The sequence below is a fragment of the Chiloscyllium plagiosum genome, chromosome 23, assembly GCF_004010195.1.
Source record: "Chiloscyllium plagiosum isolate BGI_BamShark_2017 chromosome 23, ASM401019v2, whole genome shotgun sequence".
Lineage (NCBI taxonomy): Eukaryota > Metazoa > Chordata > Chondrichthyes > Orectolobiformes > Hemiscylliidae > Chiloscyllium > Chiloscyllium plagiosum.
Genome location: NC_057732.1, coordinates 582,816 through 604,102, shown reverse-complemented (window position 1 = coordinate 604,102; position 21,287 = coordinate 582,816). Strand labels below are relative to the sequence as shown.

The window sequence follows — 21,287 nt, the reverse complement described above, 5'->3', positions numbered from 1 at the left end:
ACCACTCTCTGTGTGAAAAGGTTGCCCCTTAGGTCTCTTTTATATCTTTCCCCTCTCACCCTAACCTATGCCTTCTCGTTCTGGACTCCCCCACCCCAGAGAAGAGACTTTGTCTATTTATCCTATCCATGCCCCTCATGATTTTCTAAACCTCTATAAGGTCACCCCTCAGCATCTGATGCTCCAGGGAAAACAGCTCCAGCCTATTCAATGTCTCCCTATAGCTCAAATCCTCCAACCCTGGCAACATCATTGTAAGTCTTTCCTGAACTCTTTCAAGTTTCACAACACCTTTCCGATAGGAAAGAGACCAGAATTGCACGCAATATTCCCACAGTGACCTAACCAATGTCCTGTATAGCCGCAACATGACCTCTCAACCCTTGTACTTAATACTCTGATCAATAAATGAAAGAATACCAAACGTCGTCTTCACTATCCTATCCACCTGCAATTCTACTTTCAAGGAGCTATGAACCTTCACTCCAAGGTCTGGAAGAAAGCTGCTTATTCAGCACTATTTCTGTCACTTGTATTGATGTGTCTAATTTAAAAGACAGACAATTGAACATTTCTTCTGCAACCTCGATCAAAATTTATTTCCTGTCCCTTATACTGTTCATTGCAGCTGCACCTCATGGAGCCTAATCTCATTGGCGGCGATACTCGTTATGAGAGGTGAGTACTCACTTTACACTTTATTACTTAACTCTCAGGTCTCTGCATCATTTTTCACAAGTTATTCTCCTTCCTTCTGAGACTTTCCAGCTTTACTTCCTGGAGCTTTTAGCTGCTCCATAGTGGAATCTTTCTCACAAAGGCTTCTGTATTTTCTAAGTGTGGCTCGCTTTTCTCTTTTTCTGGCCCACAGTATTGCCCCAGCACTTCTTACCAATATCTGAATGAGATTTCGCCTTCGAGTGCTGAGTTTATCTTTTTTCTGTTTCCATGGCTGTAGTTGATTCTCTCTGTTGATAATCGTGCTTCACTAACTGTATTGTCTTGAAACAGTAACCCTCTTAAAGTGGAAAATTCCCTCAGAACATAGGAATTAGGAGGAGGAATAGGCAATTCCTCCCTTTGAGCCCACTCCGCCATTTAACTTGATCATGGGGAGTCTTACACTTTCCTGTGTGCTCCCCATTTCCCTTTATCCCACTTTTCATCATAAATGTATTTATTTCTGCCTTGAATCTGTTGGTTGATTCTATCTCCACTGCACTCTGGGAAATGAGTTCCACAGATTTGCAACCCTCTGAGAGAAGTAATTTGTCCTCATCTCAGTTTTGAACCGACCCTTCTCACTCTATATCAATGACCTCTTGTCTGAGACTTTCTCACAAAGGGATCATCAGTGCAACATCCACCTTATCAATCCCCTTTAGCATTTGACGTACCTCAATCAGATTCCCCTCATTATTTTGAACTCCAGCAAGTACAGTAAATTATTTAACTTCTCCTTGTACGTCATCCCTGGAATCAATCTGATGAACCTCCTCTGACCTGCCTCCAGTGCCTTCCTCAAGTCAGGAGACCAAAACTGGACACAATACTCCAGTTTCTCAATACTTGCTTGAATTTCTTTTTCTGGGTCTTCTAGTTTTCTCTGCCTTGTGGTGAGGATCAAATCTGCATTACAATACCTAAGTGACATTTTCCCAGATGATGACTACTTGCACCTTGGGGTATTTGCCATCTCTTGTGGAGCTAGGGAAGGGTTGTTTAAGGTAGTTCTGCATGCCCAATTCTCCTTTATCATGCTTTGTCTGAGGCCTGTCTAGATTCCTAGATGGTACACCACAGTGGAGTATTTACAGAAAAGGTACTGTCCTTGGGTAACAAGAGGTACATTGGATAATAACAATCAGGACAACTATATTTCGTAAGGCATAATTACTAGGACCTTATGGAACTGGTACAGAACTATCTGCTCAATCCAAATGCTAAAGTAGAACTCCTTGTTTCCGCCGACAGACAGTATGACGTGAATAAGATGGGTGGAGCCAATATATGAAAATTAACTCCTTAACTACCATTACCTTATACAAAGTCTCATATAAAATCCTTTGGAGAGAAGAGGACCCAGAGACATTTTTCAGCAGCTAATAGTGCAGGGGAGAGAGGGAGGAAGCTAGATAAAACAGTGAAGGAGAGGAGGAAAAGGTCAAAGAGTGGTGCCACAGGAACATTGTGAATTGATTAGTGGTTCAGCAGCTGCTATTAGGGATTGTGTTTCAACTTGAGTAGTTTTGAAAAACTTGAATTTCTAAACTAACACAAGGAAAAAGAGATTTTGTAAGAACAGGCAACAGAGCTAGTTTGTGAATAAGAGCAAATAATTTATTTTCTTTACTAATCTCCAGTTTTTGTTATTAGTACGTGAGTAAGATTAGATTAGATTAGATTCCCTACAATATGGAAACAGGCCATTTATCCCAATAAGTCCACACCAACCCTCTGAAGAGTAACCCACCCAGACCCATTCCCCTACCATATACTGTATTTACCCCTGACTAATGCACCTAACACTATGGGCAGTTTAGCATGGCCAATTCACCTGACCTGCACATCTTTGGACTGCGGGAGGACACTGGAGCACCCGGAGGAAACCCACGCAGACAGAGGGAGAATGTGCAAACTCCACACAGACAGTCGCCTGAGGCGGAAATTGAACCCGGGCCCCTGGCGCTGTGAGGCAGCAGTGCTAACCACTGAGCTACTAAGATTAAAGTAGTTACAGTTACAGTAAAGTAACTTCACAGTGTGAATTGAGGTATGGCAGAATATCTCAGCCAAGTGGACTGCATTCCCTGTGGTATTTGGGGAGCTGTGGACACTTCTCATGACCTGGAAGAGCCTGTGTGCAGCATGTGTCAATAGCTGCACAAGCCTGAGAGCCAAGTTTCAGAGCCGATGCAGCAGCTGGAGTCAGTGAGATGCTTCCAGGAGACAGAGATCTGTGCACAAAGCAAGTCCATAGGGAGGTACTCTCACCACAGGCCAACAGGGAATGGGTGACCACCAGGCAGTCCAATAGAAACAACAGGCATTGTGGAAGTCTCCGGAGATTCTGCTCACTAACTGGTTTTCCATTCTGAATGTCAGCGTGCGCGATGATCTTTGGAGGAGTGCAGTAACATGCAGCTCATACTTCTGTGAATGTCCCAGCTGTAGAGCAGGGCAGGAAAAAGACAGGAAGGCCAGTGCTGATAGGTGATTCTTCATTTCCTGAACAGACCGGCTTTTCTACAGATTCCAGTGTAACACCAGCATGTCACCAAATAGCTGCAGGACATTCTTGTGGAGGAGGACAAACAGTCTGAAGTTGTAGTACACGTTGGCATGCACAGCATACTGTAGGAAGTGGGATGTAGTCCTGCAATTAATGGGAAGATGTTGGTAACACTGGACTAGTAATCCAGAACCCCAGGCTAATGCTCTAGTGGCAGAGATGAAATTTTAATTCCACAAAAAAGCTAGAATAATGAGCTGGGTAAAGGAGTATCAGCGCTAGGACTCTAGCTGTTCACAATATATTTTAATGATTTAGATGAGGGAACGAAATGTAAGATCTCCAGATTTACAGATGACACAAAGCTGGATGGTAGGGTGAACTGTGAGGTGGAAATACAGAAGCTTCAGTATGATTTAGACAGGCAGAATTGAAGATTCAAATTTTGAGTCCTGGTTGTTGTCAGAAGCAACAAATATATGTAGGTTTTCATTATCCACAGGGTAGCTTTTCAATTTAAAATAGCATAGCAAAATGGCTTCAAGTTGTGATATGATTTTGTGAACCTGTATTGCTGCTCTGCCGAATTAGCTGAAAAAGAAGATAAGGCAATCAATGGAGTTTTCATAATATGAATCATGACATATTAATTGACCACTCAAACGAACCTTGAACTGCTTGGCATGAGATGATCTACGTGAGACAAGAATCATTTCCCAGGAAATATCATTGGATTAGCCTGCTGTCAATCATGTCACCATATTACAGTTGATTGGTCTTTTCTTGTAATTAAGGCTATACTGTTTCTTAAAAACATATAAAAAATGCTTATTGTTCAATTGTAATTGTGTACCTTCGCCAAGGGACACAGACGTTTTAACCTATGTGTTGATGGACAAAACTGCACCAGACTGCCTTATTTTATTAAACTGGTAACCTTGCTTTATACAGACCGCATTCCTGTTGATTCTTTTGACCGATCATGAAACAGAGGGATCTAGATCTTCAGAGTGAACGAGCAAATGCATGGCAGATGCAATATAATGTGGATAATTGTGAGATTATCCACTTTGGGAGCAAAAACAGGAAGATAGATTATTATGTGAATGACTATAAATTAAGATGGGGAACATGCGATGAGATTTCTGTGGCTTTGTACATCAATCACTGAAGGTGAGCATCGTGGTACAGCAGGCAGTAAAGAAAGTTAATGGTATGTTTGCTTTCATAGCGAGAGGATTCAAGTAGAGGAATGAGGATATCTAGCTGCAATTATAGAGAGAAATGCTGAGGCCACATCAGAGACAGTATGTGTGTCTATGGTCTCCTTATCTGAGGAAAGATGTTCCTGCGATAAAGGGAGTACAGTGAAGGTTTACCATGCTGATTCCTGCGATGACAGCACTGATGTATGAGAAGAGATTGAATCACATGGGATTATATTTGCTGGAAGTACAGAGGAATCTCATAGGAACCTGTAAAATTCCAATAGGAACAGACAGGATAGATGCAGGAAGGTTGTTCCTGCTGATGGTGGAATCTAGAACCAGAGGCCACAGTTTAAGGATAGAAGTAGACCACTTAGGACTGAAATGAGAAGAAATGTATTCACTCAGAGTGGTGAGCCTGTGGAATTCACTCCAAGTTAAGGCCAAAACATGTCTGATTTCAGGAAGGAGTTGGATACAGCAATTTGTGCTAAAGGTATCAGAAGAATTCTGGTCTCCATTCAATTGGAAGGATATTGTGAAACTTGAAAGGGTTCAGAAAAGATTTACAAGGATGTTGCGAAGGTTGGAGGTTTGAGCTATAGGGAGAGGCTGAATAGGCTGGGGCTGTTTTCCCTGGAGCATCAGACGCTGAGGGGTGACCTTAGGGACCCAAGGGGCAACTTTATCATGCAGAGGGTGATATGTGTATGGAATGAGCTGCCAGAAGAAGTAGTAGAGACTGGTACAATTACAACATTTAAAAGGCATCTAAATGTATTTTAAGAATAGGAAGGGTTTAGAGGGATATGGGCCAAATACTGGCAAATGGGACTAGATTAACTTAGGATAACTGGTCGGCATGGACAAGTGCCTGCTTCTCTTCTGTATGTTTTTATGACTCTACGACTATATGGAGAAAAATGCAGGAACAGGCTATTGAGTTGGATGATAATGAGTGGTGGAGCAGACCTGAAGGACCAAATGCCCTATTCTTGCTCCTATTTTCTATATTGCCAAAGAAGGATTATGAGAAAAGACTGGCAGCTACCATAAAATGATTTCTCAAAATCTTGTACAAACACATCAATAATTTAAAAAAATGGTAAAGGAGAAGTAGGGTCGAGTAAGCACTAAAAAGGGAGGCAGGGGTGTGGGTGTTGTGTTAAATGAATACTTTGCTTTAATGCAATGTATTCTATTTATACCAAAGAGAAATATACTACTCATGATGGATGAGGAAACTCTGTCACTAGAAAGGTTCAAAATTGATAAGGCAGAAGTTTGGGATAAACTATTAATGCTTAAAGTTGACAACACCAGGACTGGATGAGATACATCCAAGTATTTGAAGGAAGTGAGGGTGCGAATTGTATGGGCTCTGGCCCCAGTACTCTTTGGACTTGGAGGAAAATTGCAAACATTATATCCTTTTTCAAACAAGGTTGGCTCAGCAACTACGTGCCAGTCAATTTAACTTTAGCTTTGGGGAAACGGCTAGAAGCATTTATTCAGGATAGAATCAATTGTCATGTGGAAAATTGTGGATTGATTCCCAGGTGTGGTTTTTTTTGTTAAGGAAAGGCTGAATGGGGGTAACACTATTGATGTGGTTTATATGGATTTCCAGAAGGTATTTGATGCAGTGCTACACACAAGCTTGAGGAAAGTTATAGATCATGGAATAAAATGGAGAATAGCAATGTGGATACAAAATTGGCTGAGGATAGGAAACAAAGCTTAATGATCGAAGGAAATTTGTTTGGGCTGGAAGAAGAGTTGTAGTGCGCTCCCCCAGGGGTCAGTGTTGGGACCCTCTCTTTTTTGTGATGTGTGTAAATGATTCAGTTCTTGGTATGAAAGCCACAACTTCAATGCGATGACATAAAACTTGTAGGAATAGTAAATTGTGAAGAGGACAGTGTGGAACTCTGAAAGGACAATGACTAAGTTGGTGGGAGGGTTGGGTAAGTGGCAGATGAAGTTCAATGCAGCCAATAGAGGTGATAGACCTTGGTATAAAGAGTACGATGAGACAAAATAAAAGAACATGTATTATTTTTAAGGTTGTGCAGGAATAGAGACCTGGGTGAATATGTACATAAATCATTAAAGGTGGCAGGACAACCTAACCTTAGCCTTAACCCTATCACAGGTAGAGGCGCTTGGGCAACTTTCCACGTTGTTGGGTCGATGTTAGTGTTGCAATTGTACTGAAACAGTTTGACTGGAGCTACAGAAAGTTCTGAACACAGGTTTTCAGTACTACTGCAGGAATATTGTTAGGGCTCATAACCTTTGCAGTATCCAGTGCCTCCAACAGTTTTCGTGACTTCACATGGAGTGAATCAAATTAGCTGAAGACTGGTATCTATGATGCTGGAGACCACTGAAGAAGGCCAAGATAGATCATCCACTTGGCTGAAGATTGATCTTTTACATTGATGTGATGGGCTCTCCCATCATTGAGGATGGGGGTATTTGTGGAGCCTCCTCCTCCAGCATTTAATGGTCCACCACCATTCACAGCTGGATGTTGCAGAACTACAGATCTTAGATCTGACTTCTTGGTTTTAGGATCACTTGCTGCTTATGATTTTTGACATGCAAGTAGTCTTGTTTGGTAGCTTCACCAGGTTGACACTTCATCTTCAGGTATGCCTGTACTGGTCCTTGCATGCTCTCCTACACTCTATTGAAACAGCGTTGATTCCCTGGCTTGATGCAAATGGTGAAGTGGAGGATATGCCAAGCCATGAAGTTGCAGATTGTGTTGGAGTACAATTCTGCTGCTATTGATGGCCCACAGTGCCTCATAGATGTCCAGCCTTGAATTGCTAGATCTGTCTGTCCCGTTTAGAACGGTGATAGTGCCATATAACACAATGGAGGGTACTCTCAATGTGAAGGCTGGACTTTGTCTCCACAAAGACTGTGTGATGGTAACCTTTACCAATACTGTCATGCATACATCTGCAGCTGGCCAATTGGTAAGGATGAAGTCAAGTATGTTTTTCCTTGTTGGTTCCCTCACCACCTGCTGCAGACCCAGTCTAGCAGCTATGTCTTTTAGGACCCAACCAGCTTGATCAGTAATGCCACAGTTAAGTTACTGTTGGTGGTGGACATTGAAATCCCCCAATCAGAGTACATATGTGACCTTTCCACCCTCTGTGCTTTCTTCAAGTGTTGTTCAACATCGATGAGTTCTGATTCATTAGCCAAGTGAGTATGGGATGTAATAATCAGCAAGAGGTTTTCTTGCCCATGTTTAACCCAAAGCCATGAGACTTCAAGGTATCCAAGTCAATGTTGAGGACTCCCAGGGTAACTCCCTCCCAACTGAACACCACTGTGCTGCCATCTCTGATGATACTGTTGACTATTTGGTCAAGGACTACAAGTGAAAAATCAAATGAAAACAAGAGATCATCATTTCTGTACAAAAATCACTGGGAATATAAGCATAGTAGAGCATTGTCAATATATATAGAAATTCTAATTCATTTCCTGGGACATTAGAAATGGGAGAGTCCAAGTCATGTTTAATTATTGGGATAGAGGGTAAGACTAGGGGTTTATACTATTATTTGTAATTAAATATTCAGATGAGTATCAAAGTAATAAAACTAGTGACAATCAGAGTTCTGCTGTACAGAAATCGCGAAATGCGAAATATAATCGCCACAGCTCCACCGCAAGTGTGGCAACTTTGCTTTGGCAATTTACATTGTACATATTTACATATTGATTAGGATGGAAAGTGGACATGGGAAATAAAGCTTTGTTGGCAGGAAGCACAGGCAGATATAAGATTTTAAATGAATAGGGTGTCCTTGCCCTTGGTTTACTTTTGATTTTGAAGATGACTGTGTTTTGTGTATGATGCATATGGCCCTGCCTTGTTTTCCACAGTGTGGGTGAACTGAGAGTGACCTGTCTGAATTTGTTGCCACTGCTAAGTCTTTCCACCTTGCCATTAGCAGCCTGTATACTTTGCTGTTTGAAGGAGACAACATCACTGTTGTCTCCTTCAAACAGAGATCCCTTCCTTGTTGGTTCCTTCTAATGCACTTCTTCCTTGTCAGTGCTATCACATTTTTCCTGAGGTTTGCCTAGAAGGAGTCCTGAAGCTGTGAAATATGTGGATAGTTTTTCAGAAGTCAGCATTTTAGACTAATCCTTGGATCTTATTGAAGTGTTATTGTGTGCTGATATTAAACATCAAACAAAGTGTTCACATGATCATTAAGGGTCCACAACACATTTCACTACACATGTGCTAAGTACATCAACTCAAAGGTTTGAAGTTATGACCAGGAATACATGGAAACTTACCTTAATGTTCCAAAGACACATTGTAACACTACACTGTAATCTCTCAATACTGTCACACTTCCACACACAAAGAGTGACAGATCATAGAATCTCTACAGTGTGGAAGCAGGCCATTTGGCCCACTGAGTCCACACTAACCATCCAAGACCATCCCAGCTAGACCCACCCCCAACCTTATCGCTGTAAACCTGCATTCTTTTTAGATTAGATTACTTACAGGGTGGAAACAGGCCCTTCGGCCCAACAAGTCCACACTGACCCGCCGAAGCGCAACCCACCCATACCCCTACCCCTACATTTACCCCTTTAACCTAACACTAAGGGCAATTTAGCGTGGCCAATTCACCTGACCCTGCACATCTTTGGACTGTGGGAGGAAACCGGATCTCTGGCGCTGTGAGGCAGCAGTGCTAACCACTGTGCCACCGTGCCGCCCACTACTCTCACGGTTAATCAACTGAGTCTGCACATCCCTTGACACTACAGACAATTAAGCATGGCCAATCCACCCTAACCTGCACATCTTTGGACTATGGGAGGAAATCAAGGCATCCGGAGGAAACCCATGCAGACACGGGGAGAATGTCCAAACTCTGAGACTGGAATAGAGTCCCTAACCACTGAGCCACCATGCCATCCTCACATGTTTGGAACTCTCTTCCACAAATAGTGGTTGATGCTGGATCTGTTGCCAATTATAAATCTGAAATAGATAAATTGGTGTTGAGCAAAGGTATGGGCAAAAGACAGGTATTTGAAGGTAGGGAACAGATCAGCTATTAGCCATAATCTCATTGAATGGCAGAACAAGCTCAAGGCCTACTCCTGTTCCTATGTTCCAGGGAGTTTGCACTTTTGAAAAGAGTTGAGACTCCCCTTACTATTTAGAGTAAAAGAAGCCTGAAGATTAATTAAATCACAGTGTGTGAATCACTACCTACATTCCAATCTGTTTTCCGATTCTTTAGACTGAATAAGATTGTCCTGACACAGTACTGTAAATTCAGTAGTTCACTCTGGTTTATCTATTCAGCTCTCACATTGACCTGCTGGAAACGCAGCTTGACAAATCTAGCAGTAGCTCTGACTGACTGCAGACGCATTGGGCAGACTCTCACAGGGGCCTGAGCGACATGGGCTGTGGCAAGACTTGTGCCAGAATCTGGCCAGTGGGGAAAGACCTATCTCAATGTTGGGAACTGCTTGCTGCATCTTTAAATATAAGTTGAGTGTTGAGAGAAGTTTCTCACCACACAGTGGCACGATTCCAATTAAGGAGAAATTAAAGACTTATTAATTGTCTCATTGATATTCAGCTTACCAAATATGCCAAAAAAGTTGGATATTAAGAAATCTCGACATGGAAATCAGAGCAGGTATTTAGTGACTTCAGCTTGAAGTTTGTTCCAAATGTAACTATAGATCGGTGAGCCTGACATGGGTGGTGGGCAGGAATCCTAAGGGACAGGATGTACATGTATTTGGAAAGGCAAGGATTGATTAGGGGTAGTCAAAATGGCACTGAACATGGGAAATTGTGTCTCTCAAACCTGAATGAGTTTTCTGAAGAAGTAACAAAGACGATTGATGAGGGCAGAGCTGTGGACGTGATTTATTTGGACTTCAGTCAGGTGTTCAACAAGGTTCCCTGTGGGAGACTGGTTAGCAAGGTTAGATCTCATTGAATACAGGGAGAAATAGCCACTTGGATACAGAACTGGCTCAAAGGTGATGGTAGAGAGTTGCCATTCAGACTGTAGGTCTGAGACCAGTGGTGTGCCACAAGGATCAGTGCAGGGTCCACTGTTTTTCATCATTTATATAAATGATTTGGATGTGAGCATAAGAGGTATAGTTAGTAAGTTTGCAGATGACACCAAAATTGGAGGTGTAGCGGAAGGTTACCTCAGATTACAACGGGACCTTGACTAGGTGGGCCAATGGGCTGAGAAGTGGCAGATGGAGTTTAATTTTGGAAAGGCAAATCAGAGCAGAACTTATACACTTAATTGTAAGGTCCTGGGGAGTGTTGCTGAACAAAGAGATGTTCATAGTTCATTGAAAGTAGAGTGACAGGTAGATAGGATAGTGAAAAAGGCATTTGGTATGCTTTCCTTTATTGGTCAGAGCATTGAGTACAGGAGTTGGCAGGTTATGTTGCGGCTGTACAGGACATTGGTTAGGCCACGTTTGGAATATTGTGTGCAGTGATGGTCTCCTTCCTATTGTTGGAAGGATGTTGTGAATCTTGAAAGGGTTCAGAAAATATTTAGAAGGATGTTGCCAGGGTTGGAGAGTTTGAGCTGTAGGGAGAGGTTGAATAGGCTGGGGTTGTTTTCTCTGGAGTGTCGGAGGCTGAGGGGTGACCTTACAGAGGATTATAAAATCATGAGGGGCATGGATAGGATAAATAGACAAGGTCTTTTCCTTGGGGTGGGGGAGTCCAGAACTAGAGGGCATAGGTTTAGGGTGAGAGGGGAAAAATTTAAAAGGGACCTGAGGGACAACATTTTCATGCAGAGGGTGGTACGTGTATGGATTAAGCTGCCAGAGGAAGTGGTGGACGCTGGTACAATTACAACATTTAAAAGGCATTTGGATGTGTGTGCCAAAAGGAAGGGTTTAGAGGAATATGGGCCAAGTGCTGGCAAGTGGGAATAGATTAGGTTAAGATATTTGGTCAGCATGGATGAGTTGGACTGAAGGGTCTTTATCCGTACTCTACATCTCTATGACGCTATGATCACTGTGTTGTAATCCAGGCACCAACATCTCAGGACATGCTCCATCGGCAGTAGCCACACATACCCCACATCCACAGACATTGGCATCTGACATGTGCCAACCTCTCAACACCTTCATGATACATCTGCAATTCACTTACGGGACACTTCTGCCTTTCCATTGCTGCATCTCAGTTTGTACTGACAATTACCACTGTAATTCTACAGAAAGGACTCTGTGCTCAGGGACACACTCCCAGTTTGTGGACTGGACCAGGCTGCATCTCCAGGCTCTTCACTCACTATCATAGCACTCACTCACTCTGAGCCTGACTGGATGCTCACACCATCCCTGCCTTGCCTCACCATTTTGTACTTTGCCCCCTCAGCCAGAGATACCAGGCTCATCTTCCTGCTGTTTACACCGGCTGTTTAGTGCAGACACAGAGCCAGGAAGCTTGTCCTGGTAGGCCTCAGTATGTCAAGGCCCTTAGGTATTCCTCCTGGCACAATACGTCATGGGAAGTCTCCAATACTAGTTCAGGGCACACTCAGGGTGGTTAGAGTCAGGATCCTGTCCTCATGAGGAATGAGGAGCTGCATGACAGACAGCACACCACCATCTTGACTCAATTTGCCCCAAGGTGGTCTGTTTCCCTCCTTGAATAAGCAAGAGATGCAGAGGTTATGGGAGATGAAAGTAGGTGGCACAGATGTTTACTGATGGTACACGTGGGGGATGTCCTGAATGAGTGAGTATGCAGTGCAGAAGGCATGAGGGTTAGTGAGATGAAGGGCTTTTGCCCGAAATGTCGATTTTACTGCTCCTCGGATGCTGCCTGAACTGCTGTGCTCTTCCAGCACCACTAATCCAGAATCTGGTTTCCAGCATCTGCAGTCATTGTTTTTACCTGAGGGTTAGTGAGGACAGACGTTGGGGTAGGTGAGAGAGTGTGAGTGAGGGAAGATGTGGCTGGCAGTAGTGAGAGGGGTAGAGCATGAGCCTTGGTGAGAGATGGGTACATTCACAGAGTGACTTTATTAGTGAGAAGGTGGTGGCATTCAGACTGGCAAAGCGGAGAAGGCTATTGCCCTTCTTCCATGGAATGCTGGGCATTCCTCCAGACAGCTGAGATTGCACAGACCAGACTGGTACTGGTCTGATGGTCGTGGCCTCCATTGCTGCTCCTGAAAAATGGGGAAAGCCTTTCTGTTGGCACCACCGAGTCCAGCAACAGCATTAGGACCCTGCCAATGAAGTGGGGCACCAGTCAGTCAGTTAGATTGGATTGGGAACAGCATCTCCAATCCCATCACACTCAGTGCAGAGGCCCTCCCAGGCTGTGTGCTTAGTCCACTGCTGTTCACCCTGCTGACACACGACTGTGCAGTGATGCACAGCTCAAACCATATCATTACATTAGCTGGTGACACAACTGCAGCGGGTCTCATTAGCAAGAATGACAAGTCAGCATACAGAGAGGAGGTGAAGCGGCTAACAGACTGGTGCAGAGCCAACAACCTGTCTCTGAACGCGGACAAAATGAAAGAGATGGTTGGTGACTTCAGGAGGGTACGGAATGAGCATTTTCTGCTGGACACTGGCTTCCGTGTGGAGATTGTGAAGAGCACCAAATTTCTTGGCGTTCACCTGGTGGAGAATCACACCTGGTCCCTCAATACCAGCTCCATAGTCATCACCCCCCTGGCACTCTACTCCCTCCTTAATCACCTCGTGCTCTACTCCTTCCTTACCCACCTGCCGTTCTACTGCTATTACCCACCTGGCACCTGCTTCTCCACCTAACCCACCTGACACCTTCCTCTCTCCTTACCCATGTGGCACCAAATGTGGTCTGACCAGAGCCTCAGAAGTACATCCCTGTTTTTATATTCAAGTCCTCTCAAAATAAAGCCATCATTGCATTTCACACAACACCAGGTGATTTTTAACTTTGTCCACCCCAGTCCAATGCTGGCATCTCCTCCTCATCATTGCATTTGCCTTCCTAATTACTGACTCAACCTGCAAGTTTACTTTGGAAGAATCCTAGACTAGAACTCCCAAGTCTCTTTGCACTTCAGACTTCTGAACTTTCTCCTTAATCAGAAAACAGTCCATGCCTCTATTCTTCCTACCAAAGTGCATGACCTCACACTTTCCCACATTGTACTCCATCTGCAAGTTCTTTGCCCACTTTCCTAACCTGTCCAAATCCTTCTGCAGTCTTCCCCCTTCCTCAATGCTACATGTCCCTCTACCTATCTTTGTATCATCTGCAAACATAACCAGATGCCCTCGGTTCCTTCATCTAGATCATTAATGTTAGCGAGTTTTGAGAAGATTTGTAGCTCAGGTTGAGGTTTTGGCTGTAGGTTTGCTTGATGAGCTGCAAGGTTCATTTCTAGGAATTCTCGTGAGTGTCTTTGTTTGGCTTGTCCTAGAATGGATGTGTTGTCCCAGTCGAAACAATCATCCCAACACCCACAAACTAAGCTGCACCAGAACATTATTTCAACGAGCCAACACATATTGCAGCACAAAGGAACCACGCAGAGCAGAAGAAAATCACCTATACCGTGTATTCAAAAAGAGTGTGTACCCAATGAACACAGTCCGCCGATTTCTCAGCAACAAACCCAAACAAGCAGACAAAACACGTCCAGAAACCCTAGCCCCTCTCCCCTACATCAAAGACATCTTGGAAATGACTGTCAGACTACTCAGACCCCTTGGCATCATGGTAGCCCACAAACCCACCAACACACTAAAACAGCAGCTAATGGAACTTGAAAGACCCTATACGGACAATGAGCAAAACTAACGTCATTTCCATAATACTGTGCAAGGTCTGTAACAAACACTACATTGGACAAACAGGCAGAAAACTAGCCACCAGGATACATGAACACCAACTAGCCAAAAGAAGACATGACCCTCTCTCACTAGAATCCTCACATATGAATGAGGAAGGACACCACTTAGATTGGGACAACACATCCATCCTAGGACAAGCCAAACAAAGACACACACGAGAATTCCTAGAAGCATAGTATTCCAACCAGAACTCTATCAACAAACACATCAAGTTAGACCCCATCAACCACCTCCTGAGAAAAGGAAGAGGAAGTGACTTCATCACAGGAAATGACATCACCAACCCAAGGAAACCCAGACATATAAATAGAAAGCAGGAATTTTCAGCATTGCTTTGCATGAGATCCACTGAATATGTTACCGAGTAAGGTAACAAAATGTCTGGAAATGAACCTTTCAGCTCAGCGAGCAAACCTACACCCAAGATCGTTAATTAGATTAGATTAGATTAGATTACTTACAGTGTGGAAACAGGCCCTTCGGCCCAACAAGTCCACACCGACCCACCGAAGCATAACCCACCCATACCCCTACATTTACCCCTTACCTAACACTACGGGCAATTTAGCACGGCCAATTCATCTGACCTGCACATCTTTTGGACTGTGGGAGGAAACCGGAGCACCCGGAGGAAACCCACGCAGACACGGGGAGAACGTGCAAACTCCACACAGTCAGTCACCTGAGGCAGGAATTGAACCCGGGTCTCAGGCGCTGTGAGGCAGCAGTGCTAACCACTGTGCCACCGTGCCACCCACAAATGTGTTAATGTATAAAGTGAAAAGTTTGGTACCAACACTGAGCCTTGCAGAACACCACTTGTCACAGGTTACCCTGAGAGCGAGGTTTCTATCCATGCTATCACCTTGCCTCTGACACCATGGGCCCTTACTCAGTAGCCTCCTGTGCAGCATCTAGTCAAAGGCCTTGAAGTCCAGGTAGATAACATCCATTAGCTCTCCTAGGTCTAACCTGCTCAATACTTCCTCAAAGAATTCTAGAAGGCATGACCTCCCCTTGATGAAACCATGCTGACTTTGCCCTATTTTACTATACATGTCCAAATATTCAGAAATTTCATCCTTCACAGCGGCACGGTGGCTCAGTGGTTAGCACTGCTGTCTCACAGCTCCAGGGACCCGGGTTCAATTCCTGCCTCGGGCGACTATCTGTGTGGAATTTGCACATTCTCTCCATGTCTGTGTGGGTTTACTCCAGGTGCTTTGGTTTTCTCCCACAATCCAAAAATGTGCAGGTCAGGTGCATTGGCCATGCTAAATTGCCTATAGTGTTCGGTGCATTAGTCAGGGATAAATACAGGGGATGGGAATAGGTCTGGGTGGGTTACTCTTCAGAGGGTTGGTTTGGACTTGTTGGGCCAAAGAGCCTGTTTCCGTACTTAGGGAATCTAATCTTCACATCGGGGGCAAATGTCAGGAGCCATGCAGGGCAGCTCTGGACTGACAGTTCTTGCCTGGGTACACCACAGGACTCGAAGATGGCGCAGGTGCAAGGGATGCCAATGCTTCGGCAGAAATTTGGTGACAGTTGAGTTATTCCAGGACCGGCACATGGCAAGATGGGGCTGGCACCAGATCTGAGTGATGTCGTGTAGGTAGAGTAGGTAGTTCCTGAGGGGACAACTCAATTCTGGGGAAGGGTCAGTCGACCCAAAACGTTAACTCTAATTTCTGTCCACAGATGTGCCAGACCTGTTGAGCCTTTCCAGCAATTTATGTTTTTGTATCTGATTTACAGCATCTACAGCGCTTTCATTTTTTTTAGTTAACGAGGTGAGTTTGGTAAATACAGTGAAAACTCTTGCTAGGCCTCACCGTGAGTAACCCTCCAAAAAAACCACTTGGCCAAAAAGATTTAGCCCTTTGTCTGAATTAAACATGTTAACATTCTACTTATTTTTTTGCAGGATCTAGCAGTTTACAGCTATCATCATTGTTTTTATAGTACTGGAATTATGCCACTGCATAATTTCATATCTACACAATCGGGTTTAATACTAACATTAACATCAAAGTGCAGAAATTTAAAGGAAACTCTCAAGTCATTGTGTTTTTAGTCTCCTACCACAGGTAAACAGTTAGGGACCCCTCATTCTGAACAGAAGGCAACATTTCTGAGCGATTCGGAATAAGAGTATCCTGTACAGTTGGGCTGAATTCAAAACATTGTATATTTTTAATCAGTCAGATTGGACATCTTAATACTTCATTATCATATCGTGTGGTCGCACCTGAACCCAGACCTTCTGGCCCAGAGAGAGAGGCACTGCCAGTTCACCACAAGATCCAAAGTTGGATAAGCTGTTAATAGCAAGTTTGAGAAATTAGTTTTATTAAATCAAGAACACAAATTGAACATAAGTTTAAGTAAAGACATATGGTTGGGATGTGTCCATTCAGTAAAGCTGCCCAATTTACCCCACTTCCCTTACTCATTCCCCTTAATCCTGCATTTTTCCTTTGCTAAATAGAAAATAGAAAACAGGAGCAGGAATAGGCCGTTCAGCCCATCAAGCCCATTCGATATGATTATCCTACTCAGTCCCCTGTTCCCACTTTCACCCCATACACTTGGATCCCTTTAGCCCGAAGAACTGTAGTGGCTCAGTGGTTAGCACTGCTGCCTTACAGCGCCAGGGACCCGGGTTCAATTCCCAACTTGGGTAACTGTCTGTGTGGAGTTTGCACATTCTCCCCATATCTGCGTGGGTTTCCTCCGGGTGCTCCAGTTTCCTCCCACAGTCCAAAGATGTGCAGGTCAGGTGAATTGGGCATGCTAAAATTGCCTGTAGTGTGAGGTGCATTTGTCAGGGGTAAATGTAGGGGAATGGATCTGGGTGGGTTGCTCTTCAGAGGGTCAGTGTTGAGCTGAAGGGCCTGTTTCCACACTGTAGGGAATCTAATCTAAAAAAAATCTAAACTATATCTAGCTCTTTCTTGAGAGCATTCAGTGTTTTGGCCCTAACCCCTTTCTGTGAAAGAGAATTCCACAGTCGCTCCGCGTTCCAGATGAAGACATTTCACCTCATCTCAATCTGAAGTGGCCACATCCTTACCCTTAAATTAGAATTTATCTGCATTAGATGTAGAAAGTTGTGACTATATCTGCTTCCTTGGCCTATTCAGGCAGCGTGTTCCACCTCATTAGAATTCACTGCTTTTGCCCTGACAACAAAAACACGACCTGTGAAGAAATACATGCTTGAACAGCACAGGGGAAGCAGGGTGTTGTATACAGAACGGGGATAGTGAAAACTTGTGTACGGTATGGGGACGGCGGGGTGTTGTGTACAGTGCAGAGGGGTTGTGGACAGTATGGTGAGGTGTTGTGTACAGTACAGGGATGGCATGGTGTTGTGGACAGTACGGTGAGGTGTTGTGTACGGTACAGGGACGTGGAGGTGTTGTGGACAGTACGGTGAGGTGTTGTGTACAGTACAGGGACGGGGGGGTGTTGTGTATGGTACAGGGGCGGCGGGGTGTTGTGGACAGTATGGTGAGGTGTTGTGTACGGTACAGGGACGGCGGGGTGTTGGGGACAGTACGGTGAGGTGTTGTGTACAGTACAGGGACGGGGGGGTGTTGGGGACAGTACGGTGAGGTGTTGTGTACAGTACAGGGATGGCGGGGTGTTGGGGACAGTACGGTGAGGTGTTGTGTATGGCACAGGGGCAGTGAGTGGAGCAGATGGCATATGGGCATTGATGACTTGTCTCTCTGTCTCTCTAACACAGAATGGAGTTGTTCACCGTGATCTGAAATTAGAGAACATCTTGTTGGATGAAAATTATAACATTAAGGTAAGATTTGTTTTGTAAACAAGAAGACAATACCATTTTATTTGTGCTGTTCTTCAGAAGAAATTTTGAAAATTCAGATATGTTCTCAGTGTGAAGCCTAAAGTTATATCAATTGAACTGTTAAACATAATGTATGGAGTGGTGATCTGTTTCCTTTCTAACCTCCAGAGACCGTGGTCTGGAACGGGACTTCCCAAACCATTTCCCACTGCGGCTCTATTTTGAGATTTGAAAATTGCCACAACCAGCTGTTGTGAATAGAGATTGTGGGTGGTCAGTGGCACAGTTGTTAGAACTCAGTCAGACCTCCTTGATTGCCATTGCAGTGTCAGAGCACACAACCATAAACTTTCAACTCATGACCCCACTTTTTCAAAACCTGTCCTTGGGATTTCATCAATGGTTAGACCATTAATTTCACATTCCTAATTGATGCTTGAAGTAAGTGGCTTGCTAGGGCCATCCAAAAGGCAGTTAAGAGTCAGTCACATTTCCCTGAAGGACATTCGGGAGCCCGATGGGTTTTAGAACTTTAAGATGCCCTGGTCTAAAGTGAAGGGAATGCATAGTTTCACATCAAGAAGCATTCATTGATACCATGCATGGGGAGAGATGTCAAGGCTTCCCTCCTGATGTTTTCTGTTGCCATTCTAAGAGTTGAGAATGTGTTGCTGGAAAAGCACAGCAGGTCAGGCAGCATCCGAGGAACAGGAAAATCAATTTTTCGGGCTGGTGCCCTTCATCAGGAATGAAGGGCTCTGGTCTGAAACATCGACTTTTATGCTTCTCGGTAGTTTCTTTACTCAGAGAGTAGCAAAGGCGTGCAATGCACTGCTTGCAACACTAATAGACTCGCCAACATTAAAGGCATTTAAATGGTCATTGGATAAACATATGAATGATAATGGTGATAGGTTAGATGGGCTTTAGATTGGTTTACCAGGTCAGCGCAACATCGAGGGCCAAAAGGTCTGTACTGTGCTGTAATGTTCTATGTTTTATTGATCTCAGCTATCTCCCTTTCAGATATTGTATCAGCATCGTCTTCCTCTGTATACCCTGATACAGAGTACTTACTATATATTCAAGCCTAATCTATTGCCTCCACCTCTTTATCCTCTTTATCCCAAAAAATGTCCCCCCAGCATTACTAATTATGTGTTATTCTCTTCTTTTGCCAACCACATTCCATTCTCATGTTCTGTCTTCTGCAGGTTATTCCTTTGTATTTCAATTCTCAATTGGTCTCATTTATAGAGTCATACAGCACAGAAACAAACCCTTCAATCCACGTCAACCATAATCCCAAACTGAACTAGTCGCCCCTGTCTATACTTGGCCCATATAAATATTTCTTATTCATATACTTATCAAAATGTCTTTTAAATGTTGTAACTGTATCTGCATCCACCACTTCCTCTGGAAGTTCACTCCACACATGAACCTGTGTAAAAACAATTGCCTCCTATGTTATGAGAATTGGGAGGTCATGTTGGAGCTCTACAGAAAATTGGTTTGGCCACTTTTGGAGTATTGCATGCAAATCTGGTCTCCCTCCTATAGGAAGGATATTGTAAAACTTGAAAGAATTCAGAAAAGATTGACACGGATGTTGCCAGGGTCAGTGTGTTTGAGCTTTCGGGAGAAGCTGAACAGACTTGGGCTGTTTTCCCTGGACCATCGGAGGCTGAGGAGTGACCTTCTAGAGGTTTATAAAATTATGAGGGGCCTGGATAGGATAAATAGACAAAGTGTTTTCCCTGGGGTGGGGGAGTCCAAAACTAGAGGGCATAGGTTTCGCGTGAGAAAGATAGAAAAGAGACGTAAGGGGCAACTTTTTCACACAGAGGGTGGTGCATATATGGAATTGGTGGTGGCTGGTACGATTATAACGTTTAAAAGGCACTTGGATATGTATATGAATAGGGAGGGTTTCGAGGGATATGGGTCAGATGCTGGCAAATTGGACTAGATTTATATCGGATATTTGGTCAGCATGGATGAGTTGGACCAAAGGCTCTGTTTCCGTGCTGTGTAATTCTATGACTCTATAATTCCTCCTCTCACCTTTAAAAATGTGTCGACTAGTCTTGATATCTCCCAAGTAAAAACAATGACTGCAGATGCTGGAAACCAGATTCTGGATTAGTAGTGCCGGAAGAGCACAGCAGTTCAGGCACCATCCAACGAGTAGCGAAATCGACGTTTCGGACAAAAGCCCTTCATCAGGAATAAAGGCAGAGAGCCTGAAGCGTGGAGAGATAAGCATAGGTGGAAAAGGAGATAGGCAGGTAGGACAAGTCCAGACAAGTCATGGGGACATATCTCCCACCCTGGAGAAAAAAAAACACTTGTCATTCGCCTTATTTATATCTCTCACTATTTTATAAACCTCTTATAAGGTCACCTCTCAACTCCTACACTCCAGTGTGGAAAACAAAATCTCAGCCTTTCCAGCCTGTCTTTAAACTGAAATCCTCCATTCCCAGCAACATTCTGATAAATCTTTTCTGAACCCTCTCTAGTTTAATAATATCCTTCATATCAAAGATTGACCAGAATTGGACACAGAACTCCAGACAAGGCCTCACCAATGTCCTGTACATTCTCAACATAACGTCCTGACTCCTCCATTCAGAGGTCTGAGCAATGAAGGGAAGCATGCTAAATGCCTTCTTAACCACCTTATCTATATGCGATGCAAACTTTGACGAATTATGTACCTGAGCCCCTAGGTCTCTCTGTTCTACAACACTGTCCAAGGGCCCACTTTTAATTGTTTAATTCTTGTCTTTATTTGATTTTCCAAAATGTAATACTTTACATTTATCCAAATTAAACTCCATCTGTCACTCTTCAGCCCATTGATCAACATTTCTTTGTAATCTTAGATAACCTTCTCACTTGAAGGACTTAGAGTCATTGAAATGTAAAGCATGGAAACAGACCCTTCGGTCCAACCCGTCCATGCTGACCAGATATCCCAACCCAATCTAGTCCCACCTGCCAGCACCTGGCCCATATCCCTCCAAACCCTTCCTATTCATATACTCATCCAATTGCCTCTTAAATGTTGCAATTGTACCAG

The 21,287-nt window shown here is 43.8% G+C and overlaps 1 protein-coding gene across 1 annotated transcript in view; it reads left to right on the top strand.

Moving 5' to 3' along the window:
• Positions 1-21,287, top strand: part of nuak1b (NUAK family, SNF1-like kinase, 1b) — a 79,348-nt gene that overhangs the window by 48,543 nt on the left and 9,518 nt on the right. Inside the window, exon 4 of the mRNA XM_043713269.1 lies at positions 18,134-18,199. Coding sequence (XP_043569204.1) covers positions 18,134-18,199 — 66 coding nt within the window. The remainder of the gene's footprint in view (positions 1-18,133; positions 18,200-21,287) is intronic.